This window comes from Miniopterus natalensis, chromosome 17, assembly GCF_054644295.1.
Source record: "Miniopterus natalensis isolate mMinNat1 chromosome 17, mMinNat1.hap1, whole genome shotgun sequence".
In the NCBI taxonomy this organism is placed as follows: Eukaryota; Metazoa; Chordata; class Mammalia; order Chiroptera; family Miniopteridae; genus Miniopterus; species Miniopterus natalensis.
The window spans coordinates 22234689-22247362 of record NC_142097.1 but is presented as its reverse complement, the minus strand read 5'-3'; the positions used below and the strand labels follow the sequence as shown (position 1 = coordinate 22247362).

General features: G+C 51.8%; 1 protein-coding gene across 1 annotated transcript; it reads left to right on the top strand.

Moving 5' to 3' along the window:
• Positions 1-12460, top strand: CD300LG (CD300 molecule like family member g). The gene is made up of 7 exons (XM_087826494.1): positions 1-104; positions 2273-2608; positions 4896-4991; positions 5732-6017; positions 6675-6790; positions 8427-8479; positions 12275-12460. Exons 1-7 carry the CDS (start codon positions 62-64, stop codon positions 12458-12460), a joined length of 1116 nt encoding a protein of 371 aa, XP_087682620.1. The 5' UTR covers positions 1-61.
• The last annotated feature ends 214 nt before the right edge of the window (positions 12461-12674 follow it).

The window sequence follows — 12674 nt, the reverse complement described above, 5'->3', positions numbered from 1 at the left end:
ATATGTCCCCGAGAGGGGCTCCCAGCGCCCGGCCTGTGCTCCTGCGTGTCCAGCGCCCACCATGAGGCCCCTCGTGCTGCTGTGGGGCTGCCTTGTGCTCCCAGGTGAGATGGGCGGAGGGCGGAGCCGAGGGGCGTAGGGCTAGGCCCAAGCTCTCTCGTTGGGTCTGGGAGAGAAGGCCCCCTGACCCTGCCTTTCCTTTCCCGCTGTGCCTGGGGCTGTGAGCCTTCCAGCCGGTCCTCAGCCGCCTCAGCCCTCAGAGGGCCCGGCACTTGCTGGTTCTGGAGCCCAGAGGCAGGTGCTGTCCCGGGCTAGGGGTTCCAGCCTCTTGGTGGCTGTGAGAGAAGCTTTACCTCTCTCATCGTTTTCCTGCTCGGGGCCTGGAGGCAGATAAGACATCCCCTATATGGCTGCCACCTTAAACTCCGCAAATATGTCTTCACCTTCTGCTAATACCACTCACACCAACCCGAGAGGTAAAGGATTATCCTGTTTCATCAATGCACAGACCTGCTTTTTTTTAACCTTTAACATAAAAAATCAGGATGCACCTTATACGTGATGCCAATTGTTCAATTGACAATATTTTTCTTAGTAGTATGTAAAGTTATAGTGTATCTCACAAAGGATAGCATCTTAAATTAAATGAGAATGAAATCTTCTCATTCGGGACAGCATGGATGGACCTAAAGGGTATTATGCTAAGTGAAATAAGCCAGACAGAGAAAGACAAACACCATATGATTTCACTTATATGCGGAATCTAAAGAACAAAATAAATGAAGAAACAAAATTGAAACAGACTCCTAGATACAGAGAACAGACTGATGGTTGCCAAGGGGAAGTGGGTGGGGGGCTGGGTGAAAAGGGGGAAGGGATTAAGAAGTACAAGTTGGTAGATAAAAAATAGTCACAGGGATGTAAAGTACAGCATAGGAAATATAGTCAATAATATTGTAATAACTGTGTGTGGTGCCAGGTGGGTGCTGGAAATAGCAGGCGTAACACTTGGTAAAGTATATGATTGTTTAATTACCATGCTGGACATATGAAACTAATACAAAATAATATCGAATGTAAATTGTAATTTAAAAATAAAATAACTTTTTAAAATAAATTGCAAAGTGCGTATCGTAGAGAAGAAAACCTGTCACTGACAGAGATAACCTATGTTAATATGTTGCTTTTTCTGCCCTGGCCAATTTGGCTCAGTGGTTAGAGGGTTGGCCCTCAGACTGAGGGGTCCTGGGTTCGATTCTGGCCAAGCGCACATACCTCAGTTGCAGGCTCAACCCTCAGCCCCTGTCAGGGCTTGTGTGGGAGGCAACCAATCAGTGTGTCTCTCACATCAATGTTTCTCTCTCTCTCTCCCCTCCACTCTCTCTCTGAAAAAGCAATGGAAAAAATACTCTCAGGTGAGGATTAAAAAAAAAAAAAAAGTATTTTTTTCTTTAAAAAAAAAACCAACCCAGATAATTCAGTATGTATACTTTTGTATCCTGCCTTTTCATGTGTTATTATTTTGGAGCCCCATCTTTAAATCTGAGTCTCCAGTTATTAACATGACCTCTTGTTAGACACCCAGGCAGACTCTGAAAGTCCATATGAGGAGAGGAGCCCCACTACCTTATCCCATTTTAGCAGGAGGTCAGCTACCCCCAAAAGGTGGCCATCCACAGCCAGTTCCTCGCTGTGCGCTGCCCTGTGTGGTGGGGGGACTCTCCAGAGGCAGCAGAACCCCCTGAGTCTCAGCTGCGACTGCGCCACTCCAGACTCCAGCTGGAGCAGCTCATTGCAACAAGCCACGAGGCTGGTTTTCCACGGACCTCTTCAAACAGAAAGGGGATTTTGTGGATAAAACAAATGTTCACCCTTAGGTTATTATGTCTATCAATATAAAATTATTTTCAACAGAAAATAATTAATTAAGACATTCTCATCAGCTATAGATGAGAAACTCAGAGGCCCAGAGAAGTCAAGCGACTTCCCAAGGTCACACAGCTACTAAGTGGCAGTGCTGGGATTCAAACTCCAAGCTGTCTGAAGCTAGAGCTTCTCCACCCGCAACCCTTTAATATGCCAGGTTTAGGGAAACAATTATATAGAAATATATATATTTCAACAGCCCTGTCCCAAGGTCTTCTGCTGGGAGCAGGGAGTGCCAGCTCTGACAAGGCTGCCCCCAGAAAAGGGTGATTGAGAAAAATCTCTGGTCTTGACCCTGGTACTTGAATCCAGGGAATTCTGACCTCCTCCTCTGCTGTAGTTTCAGGTTATGGAGCCCTGGTGGGCCCGAATAAGATCAGAGGATTCGAAGGTGACACTGTGTCCCTACAGTGCACATACGACGAGAAGCTGAAGATGAACCAGAAATATTGGTGCAGGAAGAGCAGGACCCTCATCTCCCGCTGCTCTGACATTATCTACGCCAGAGAAGACGGCCAGGAGAGGAGAGAGGGCAGGGTGTCCATCCAAGACAGTCCCCAGAAGCTCATGCTCAACGTGACCCTGAGGGAGCTCACCCTGCAGGACTCGGGAGAGTACTGGTGTGGCATCAACAAACTGGGCTTTGATCAGATTTTCCTGGTCTCTCTGCTAGTCCTTCCAGGTAACAAATGTCTCTCCTGCCCTGGCTGGGGGACAGGAGATGCAGAGGGGAAGAGGGAAGGGAGGGTATGTGGTCAGTAGTGGACCCAGTCTCCCCAACACAAGGGCATAATGCCACATGTGGGGGGTGTCTCAAGGACTCGGTGAGATCACACAGGTCAAATATGCAGCAGGGTTTGGGGCACCGATGTTGCCTGAGGCTCAGCTGTCCTTCACTCTTGCTGCCCAAGGTCGCACCACTAGTAAGTGGCAGAGCAGCATGAAGCCCAGGTCTGTCTGACTACAGGCTCAGTGCCTTTCCTCTCTGTCCAGATGTGGGAGAGAGATTGTCATGGGGAAAATGGACATCCCACAGAATAAAAAAGATTCCCTCCCTCCCTGGAGTCAGAGAGATTCCAGAGGATCCCTCAGGCTGGGCCCACAGTCACTGCATCCCGGACCTACGCCATGGCCACGCTGGCCTCACCTGTTTGTAGCTTCAGCTCTTCCTTCTCACTGCCCCTTCCCCAGATCTAGGAGTCAGGTGCGAGGAGTGCATGGGAACCAGCCTCAGAGGGCTTGTTGAGCCTAGAGAAATTAGGGGGCTGGGGCTGGGGCTGGAGCCATGGGGCTCTGGCTGGGAATGGAGCATCTCTCTGGGCACCCAGAATCCCACCTGGACCTGCTGAGCCAAGGAGAAAAAAGCCAGAGAGGGCCCAGGGGGTGCACAGCCCCAGCTGGAGTGTCAGTAGGGTGACATAGGTCTTGTATCCCATTTCACACATGGGGGGGTGAGGCTCCGAGAGAGAAAATGATTTGCCCAAGGTCTCATAGCTGGAAGTGGTGGAGCCAGGACTCAAAAGCAGGTCATTTCTGGCTTTGGCATCTGCTCTTTCCCTCTCCTGGCCCAAGAACTGGGACCCATCCTACCCCAGACCCCTCCCCACTGCCAGATCCCCATCACCCATGGGCCTTTATTTTAATTCAGGGAAACAAAGATAAACTCATCAAATAACAGGAGCATCAAAACCACTTTGAACTTGTTCTCCGTTATTTACAAGATTCTCTGATGTCTTCCTGTTATTATTCAGACCCCATTTTCACCCGTTGGTGATCAATTTTACCTATATTTGAGGCTCTCCTGTTTCCCTCTTGCCCTCATTTATATTTATTTGTGTATAATATATGCATCATTATATTATCCTCCTGTATTACTCTGTTGGCCTCTCTCTGATGACAGTTGGGATATTGAAAATAAAGAAGGTTAATGGCAGTGGTGTGCTGGTGAATGTTTAACAACTGGCTGGGGAAGCTCCAACTTGTAGTGTTTGCCCATTTCTGTGGTGTAAACGCCCCTGCCATGGCCAATTTCCAGCCACCAACAGTTTAACAACTGACTCACAAATTTTCCAAAAAGCTAAATATTAGCTCTCGCAAGCCTGTGTGAGCGTCTCAGCACACCATAGAGTATGGGAAGCATTAGGAGAATTTCTAGGAAGATCAGAGCAAGACAAGGGTGCCCACCATCGTTGCTTTTATTCGTCATTGACTGGAGGCCATGGGCAATGAAATAGGACAAGATTAAGAAGTATAAATATTGGAAAGGAAAAGAAAAATACTCTATCTGCAGAAGATTTGGTCATTTACTCAGAAAAATTGGAGAAAAACTGACCTAGGAAAAACTTCCTTGCTCCTTCCAAGGAAGGTGGTGTGGAGGAGTTGACTTTTGAGCCAATGCTTGGTATGTTCAGTAGGGATGGAAAGGAAAGACGTGGCACACGGAGGAACAGCATGTCGAAGGTGTGGAGGAAGGCAGGAGGCTAGCTGAAATGGGACTAGAGGGCAACTCTGTATGGCTGGCTCATGGAATGTGGAAGAGGTGAAGTCAGCAAAGTGGGTTGAAGTCTGAATTTAAAAGGCCTTCAAAGGCATGAGAGAAAGTTTGAATTTTAGCTTATGGGCAATGGGGAGCCATTGACAGTTCTAAACAGAAAGTGATGGGGTCCAATATATATTTTAGAGACAAAACTGGCAGCAGTGTGAAGGGCAGCGTGGAAAGGGGCCAGTGGGCAGTGGGGGACAAGGGAAGCTGAAGGTCTGAGCTAAGTGGGAGGCCAAGGGGACTGCACGGGGGGAGGCCAGCAATCTGCTGGAATCTACCACCCATGGCTCCTGAGTGGCTGAGGGGAAAGGATGGCGAAGCTCGAGTGGAGATGGGGGTGGGAAAGCTGCTGGCTGCTCCCAAGGCAGGAAGTCTGCTCAGAGTAGTGACCCCTGCCTCCCTGAGACCAGACTTTCCTTTCCTCTAGGTCCCTGCTGCCCATCCCCCACCCACTCCTTCCAGCCTCTTGCTACAAGCCTCCAGCCCAAGGCAAAAGCTTGGCAAACTCAGCCCCCAGAATTGAGTGAGTGAATGGTTTTTCTGCCCCTCTTCCGCCTCTTTGTAGAGAAACAACCAGCAGGTGCCTGCCCGGTGTCAGACACTGTCCTTTGTGGTCCCTCATCTTGGGAGCTGGGTTGTCAGCTAAGGAATGGGAGGCTCAGCAGGGTTAGGCCACTCGCTCAAGGTCACACAGGAAGCAGCAGAGCCAGGAAGTAGACAGCCTTCAGTCCAAGCTTCTGTGTGTTCAACCAGGGGTCTGAGGGGTGAGCAGGAGATGCTGGGCCTTTTGCCCTGACCTCTGGGCCTGTCCCTACACCCTGCCCTGTTGATCCCGTGGCTATTGAAGGAGGCCAAGGCCTACTGAGACCTAGGCGATAAGGGTGGGCATGTGATGGTGACATGAGGACTTTCAGGTGAGGGCCGAGGTGACAATTGGCCAGGACTTAGGGAGAGGGCAGGAAGGCATCTACCGAGTGGTCACTGCAATGGGTCATGGAGGGGGGGTGGCAGGTGCACCTACTCAGAGAACAGGCTGTGGGCACAAAAAGGGCTGGAAACTGTGCACGGGTGTGGGGCATCCTGAGATACGGCCTGCTTGCTAACCGGCTTCATCCAGGCCTCTGTTTGCTTCCTGGGCCATCCTTTACCTAGGATGTCCTGCAAAACTGGCCCGAGGGGGGGGTCAGGGGTCAAGGCTCAGAGGTCTGGGGATGGGATTCCGGGGCCAGCGAAGGTGCTGAGGCATTGCTTTTGGACTTGTAGCTTCTCCTGGTGTCCACCCAACAGTCACCACAGCCGAGCAGGGGAAGACAGAGGCCAAGGCCTCTCCATTCACAGGGACGTCCCCGCCCAAGCCCGCAAGAACCTCTCTATACACAAGAACCTCTCCGTATTCAGGGACCTCTCCTAACACAGTGACCTCTCCAAATGAAGAGACCTCTCCTCACAAAGCAACCTCTCCTCATGCAGGGACCTCCCACCCACCGACACTCCTGGACTCCACCTCAGCAGAAGACACCAGTCCAAGAAGCAGAAGCTTCAAGTCCAGGTGAGCTCCAGGTGACCGAGGTCACCTTTCAGGCCATCACCAAACTGGAAGGGGCCTTTGAGCAAATAAGAGCCTAATACTCCTTCCTCCAGGTAAACAACCTCTTCTCGTGGCCACAGCTTGAGGCAGTGAGGACAGATTCAGCACCTATCCCCTGCTTAGCAGGGCCCTTGAGCAGGGAAGGACCTGCCCTACAGGGGCTAGCAGCCCTGTTGCCCTGGACATGCAGACCCACCCAAGGTGAAGGGTCCCCCTCCTTGCTCCAACCTTGGGGACAGCCACTCAGTTCAGTAGCTTTTGCCTGCACACTTTGCACTGGGCCCTATGCCAAGCATGAAAATAGGGAACAAAAAAACTTTTTTACTACCCAACTGGAGTCCTAGCCTGAAGGATTGGTTCTTGGGGGTTCATACATGACTGCATTCAGTTCCTGACATCCAGTAACTGCTGGCAAGTGCAGACCCAGCTGAAAGGGTCTCCTGGGATGGGCAGTGGGGGCTGGGGTCCTTTCCTTTGGGACTTACTAGATGTTTGGTCCCTGGTGCCCTCTGATCTCCTTGGGAAAGACAAGGGGCATGGCTGGGACTCAGAATAAGAATGTCGTGGTACACAGCATGCTGCTGATATCTGGTGACAGCCATTGGGCACCTTCTGCAGGGTGTCCCCCTCAACGGTTCGCATGTTGGCTCCGGTCCTAGTGCTGCTGATCCTGCTGCTGGCCGCAGGCCTGGCGGCCGTCGTCGGCAGGTGCATAGCCCAGTGGAGGAAGGAAGGTGAGCAAAGGCGGATGGGAGTGGGGGGGAGGCTTCCAGCCCAGGACCTCCCTGAGACCTGCAGTCCTCCCCACCACCTCGGAGGAACCTTGCTGCTCAGTGCTTCTGTCTGAGATGCGGGCAGCAGGAGTGCTGCCCCTCCCTTCTGAGGGAACCGCAGGGCCACCAACATTAGGAAAGAAATCATTCCAATGGGGGAGTGGGAGAATGGGGCTCTCGGCTTGCTCATCCCAACTCATCAGTCACTTCTCTCCCTATCGATCCCAGAGAATCCACCCTCATTCTCTGCAGGTCTAGCTCCTCTTAGCATTTTGCCTTGTTTGAGGACTGACCATAAGGGAGAAGGCTGGACCGAGCACTTGAACTTGAGCGTGACATACATTGTGGCCACTGGGTCTCCAGAGGTGCTCAGCTTCTTTTGAGGTTTGGCTTCAAATCCCAGATCTGCCACCTTTGTAGCTGTGTGACCTCGGGGAAATCATCTAACTTCCCTGAGCCTTGGCTTCTTCAGATCACTGATATATGTCCAACAGAAATAGAATACAAGCCACATGTGTTATTTACAATTCTCTAATAGTCACATGAAAAAAATTTAAAAGAGACTAGTGAGGTTAATTTTAATCATATACTTTATTTAACACAGTATAACCAAAATATGATCATTTCAACATGGAAACAGCATAAAAATATTAATGACATATATTCTACATTCATTTTTTCATACTGGGTCTTTGAAACCGGTGTAATTTGGAGTAGTCACATTTCCAGTGCTCAGTGACCATATGTGGCTTGTGGCTCCTGTGTTGGGCAGCACAGATAATAACTGAAGTAAGAGTAATAAGAACTACCATGTTCCAGGCACTGTTGTGTGGCTTATGTTGCTTTTATCTCCTTAAACTTCCTCAATACTGTGGAGTTAGGAACTACTTATTACAAATATTCCCATTATACAGGGGGAGAAACTGAGGTACAAAGTGGTTAAGTGGCTTGCTCTGCGTCTGCATAGCTAGGAAGTAGTGGAGCCAGGACGATATTTGGGAAAGCACTTTGCAGATTGGCAATGTTGGCCCTGTGCAGGTGGCCGCATGGACATCTTGGGCCTGCCTCCCAACTCCTCCCTGTGCCACCCCAGGAAGAAATGTCAGCTTTGCCCATGTCCCCAAATCCCCGCAGAGGAGTCAGGGAGGAGCATAGAGGAGCATTCCTCATCACAACCTCAGAAACTCTTAGCATTTTGCCTCTCAAGTTGTGGTCCCCTGCTAACGGCAGTGACACCCCCTGGTAGCCTGTTAGTCACGCAGATTCTCAGGCCCCAAGGCCAACCTACTGAATTAGAATCTGCATTTTAATAACATTTCCTTGGGCCCTATATGCACACTGAGGTTTAAGAAGCGAGGACTTGAGCACACAGAATTTTACTTCCCCAGCCCATTTCTGGCCCACAAGAGGGGATTTCCATGTACTAATCTCAAAAGGCCTGGTCATTGCCAAGGAGCTGAGCTAGAAGGAGCCTTTCTGCTCACTGCCTGCTACCCTCTAGAAAGCCCCTGCTTGAAGGTGCAGGAGGCCAGTCCACCTTCATGGAGCAACTGCAGGCTACTCCTGGCCTCACGGTGCTCCTTCTGGTCTCTTTCAGCTCAACTGACCATAGAGACACAGAGGGGTGAGAAGGTCCACCTCTCATACTTGGTAAGTCAGGAAGCATGCCAAAGGCCAAGCTTGGACCCTCAGACCCCGCAGGGCTGGAAGTCAGGACTCCTGGGCTCTGCCTCTGCATCTCCCTACCTGGCCTTCCATGGCTGACCTCAGGCAGGGATTGCTTCCCACCTCCAGGGAATCTATGAGCCCCAAGGCCAGCCCTTCAGGCTGTAAGCTGACAGCCTCCCTACTTACCCTGACTTCCCACCAGGGCCCAGGCAGTGCTCTTCCCCAAGCCCAGTGCCCTCTTCTCTCCCCCTTTTATAATCAGAGAAGATCAGAGTAGGACCCAGAGTAGGCCTTTGAGATCATCTAGTCCAGCCTTCCTCTAAGCTTGGTGCGCACACCCTTTCAGAGCCCTAGGGTTGGTGGGTGGGTGGTGTCAGAAATATACTCTCCCAACCAAAAGCTCTAGGGCTGGGGCGCAGGAACCTGAATTTTAAACACTGCTCCCTGGGGATTCTGATAGCACACCAGAGTATGACAGCTACAGGCTCTAGTCTGCTTTTGCAGAAGAGGAAACTGAGGTCCAGAGAGGTAAAAATCTTGCCAAGGTCACACAGCTAGCGGTGGCCCAAATAGAGAACAGGACCCAGATATCTCAACTCCCATCTCTCCTCTTTCCAGACCACCCTACTGTTTTCTCTGAGCTTTTCTTGGCTCCGAGACACAGGCTGAAGGTGGTGCTCAGAGAGCCAGGGGGAAAAAGGAATGGGGGTCCCTTCTTCATCTTCCTAGAGAGGGGAACCTGCTCTGAGGCTACCTACTGCAGGGCCCTTCCCTGACCCCTGCAAAGAGAGACCGTCCCTTTCCACGTAAGGAGAGGGCTGCAGAATCAGGAGCTCAGGAAACCAAAGCCCCACCTGCCTCGCCCAACCCCTCCTCCCTCAGCTGTTTACTGAGATGCCTCCACTCCAATTCCCTTAACGTGAGGGCAGGAAAGGGGACTGCTACGTCTTCTTTCCTGGCGCCAGCAAAGACAAAAGCCTCTGGCCTGATCCCTCTTGGGAGGGGTGGGGGTGGGGGTTGGGAATGGGGTACTGGGCTTGGCTTAGGAAGCAGCTGTTGTTGTCTCAGGAAGCTCTCCAAGGCCAAAGGTGGTGGACAGGAGTGAGGGAAAGGTCAAGGAGAGGGACAAGGGCTGCCACTGCCACTTTCAGAGCCCGGCCCCTTGGCTATTTGTCCTGGGGCTCACTCCTGGCCAATGCCAGGAGAGGGGCTCGGGCAGGAGGGAGAGCCTCCAGGCTGCTGTGGGGAGGCGGTGGGGAGGCTGAGAGTGCCTGCCCCAGCCGTGTCCCCTGCTCTGCCGCTGTCCAGCCCACACTGGAAGGGCTGCCTTGCTCTGCTTCCTTCCACCTGTGGGAGGAGCGCAGGAGCTGAGGGGGTGGGACAGCCCTTTGTTAGGAGATGAATGGAACAGGTCTCCCCAGAGGGTCAGAGGGAAGACCCTGTGAACATGGTCAGTTGAGAACTTTTGCTTTTCTTTGGCTTTTCTGTTTGCGCAGAGCCTGGTGGTGGAGTTGAAAGGGTTGGGGGTTTTCTTTGCCCATGTTCAGGTCAGAGGGGAAAGGACACTCCGCTCAGTTGGACAGAAAGCCCAGGGTGGGTAAAAACTCAGAGGGAAGTGTTAGCGATCAGACCAGCATCTTCTTTCCACAGAGAGCTACTGCCAGAAGCCTTTTACTCTTTTCTGGCACACCTACTATGCACCAGGGGCATTGCTGTGTCATTGAATCTTTGTAACTCCTGCACAGCTGGGTGTTATTTCCCCTTCTTACAGAATAAGAAATAGAGGATCAGAGAGGGTAAGTAACCTGCCCACAGTGACTCAGCCTCAAAGAGGCAGCACTGGGGAAACTAACTAGTCTGTGGGGCCAGTTGCAATTCCCTGTGCTTCTCCACCCCCCACATTGAAGAACAAGGGGTTGCAGAGTGGAGCCAACTCCTCAGCCTAGCACTGTTCCCCCAGACTCAGGACAAAGAACCACCCTCCGTCCGTGAGCTCAGGATGGCCATGCCCCTGACTCCTGTAATAGCCCACCTGGGAGTGCTGGGCTCAGATCAGGACTGGACTGTCACTTCTCGGCTTCCCTTAGTCTTTGTTCCTATTTTTCTAGTGCCTAGCAGCAGGGGCTGTCATATATATCTTGTATATTCAACAACCCAGAAAATGCCCCAGCGCTTGCTGGAACGGGCCAATTGTCCACAGTGTGGGCAGAGGGACCGAAGATAGAGACCCACACCAGACATGGGGTAGTGTTCCTGGCCACTGCCTCCATGTGAAGTTTGGTCTTGCCCTATGAGGTTCTTTCCTCACATTCAGTCCCCCTTGAGTAGGTGATACTTCTGTGACTGCTGGTCAGCAGTGACTGGGTTTTAACCAAATCACAAAGCTGTAAACATGGATTAATGGGAAATGGACCTGAGTCCACTCAGGGAGTCCTGTGGTCAGCCCCGGCTCTACCATGTCCTCTCCATAGGCAGGGCTGGAGGGACAAGGACCATGAGTGACAGCATTCGTGAAGTCTCCTTCCCCCTCCCCCCATTTTCTGTCCCTTCAAACATCCACCTCTGCCCCATCCCCTGAAGCTAAGGCATTGATAGAGGCAGGAGGCCCAGTTAGTAGACAAGGGGCCCTGAGACAAGAGAAGTGTGCTACGTGCCCTGCCTGACTGCTGTAGAAGAGCTTGGGTCTGAGGTCAAACAGTGGCGAATGAGTGCAAGCCCCAGCTTAGCCACTCACCAGCTGTGTGCCGATGGCAAGTTACATAACCTCTCTGAGCCTCAGTTTTCCCATCTGACGGGTGTAGTTACGAAAGTGTGAGATGAGACAACCGTAGGTGTCCAGAAAACAGTAGCTCCGATCTTTAGCTTCAGGGCCATCAGGCCATGAGACTCACAGCTGGACTCCTCCGGGCAGCTGTGCCCTTGGAGACTTGGCCAGGGGCCTTGGCCAACTACAGCCTGAGCTCTGCCCAGCTGCTAGGACAGGGAGCAGGAAGTGAAGGGGCCTGGCATCCCAACCTGAGGACCCAAGGGGGCAGGAGGGCCTGGGTGAGGAGATGGGCTTCCTCACTCACTCTAGACACCTACCGCTTCCCTGGGCCTCGGTGTCCTCATTTGATCAAGGAAAGGTTACTCAGAGTGGTGATCTCTGAAGAATTCTTCTCAACTGTTTGTTATTTGGTGGATCTTTTTTTTTTCAATTGACTTTTTTTAGGGAGGGAGGGAAAGAGGGAGGAAGAGAAGGAGAGAGAGAGATGTGAAACATCAGTCAGTTGCCTCCCAAAAGTGCCCCGAATAGGGACTGAACCCACAACCTGAATATGTGCCCTGACCGAGAATCGAACCCACCACTTTCTGGTGTACCAAATGATGCTCCAACCAACTGAGCCACACCAGCCAGGGCATATTTGGTGAATCTTTGAGGTGTCCAACTTTGCATTCTCTGCCTATTACAAAAAACCTGCAGCTAAAGCTAGAAATAATAATGAAAGCAAATTAATCATTCCAGGAGTGCCCAGTAGTTGAGTGATAAAACATTATCATGAATAGTCAGTATAACCCTGAGGAAAAAATTTATCCCCAATTTTACAGCTTAGGAAACTGAGCCTCAGGGGAGGTTAGGTGCCTTGCCCAAGGTCACACTGAGACATAGGAAATTAGGCCTAAGGATTGTGATGCCACAGCCCATGTTCTCCCCCTTGCCCACCCCTCCTGCATTTCCCCTCTTTCCCGCCTCACAGACCACCCCTCCTGCCAAGAACGGGCTGTGTACTGACTGAGCCTCTGTTTCGGCCTCTGGGGAACGGCCTGGTCCCGGAGTCCGCTGTGACCAACCTTGCAGCACCCACTGGGCCTCACGCCAGCCCCAAGCCCTCCGCCAGCCCCTACACGGAGAGCCGGTGCCAAAGCCAGGTGTGGACAGAGGGCCCTGGGGATCGGGAGCCACCCAGTCTGGCTCCTCTCTGACAGTGCGGGGAAGTGGGGGGGGCTCTTTCCTCAGCATCACTCCCCAAACTCTGCTCCCCCCACGTGCCCACCTACCCCATCATAACCGCTTCACTTGGGAACCAGAGCTCTTGACCTTACATCTATTTTCCCATCCAGAAAATTCTTGAATTGCTCGTGGGAATCACAGTTTAAAGAGCTCTGGGCTGGCAGGCTTCCAACATCTAAAGCCAGA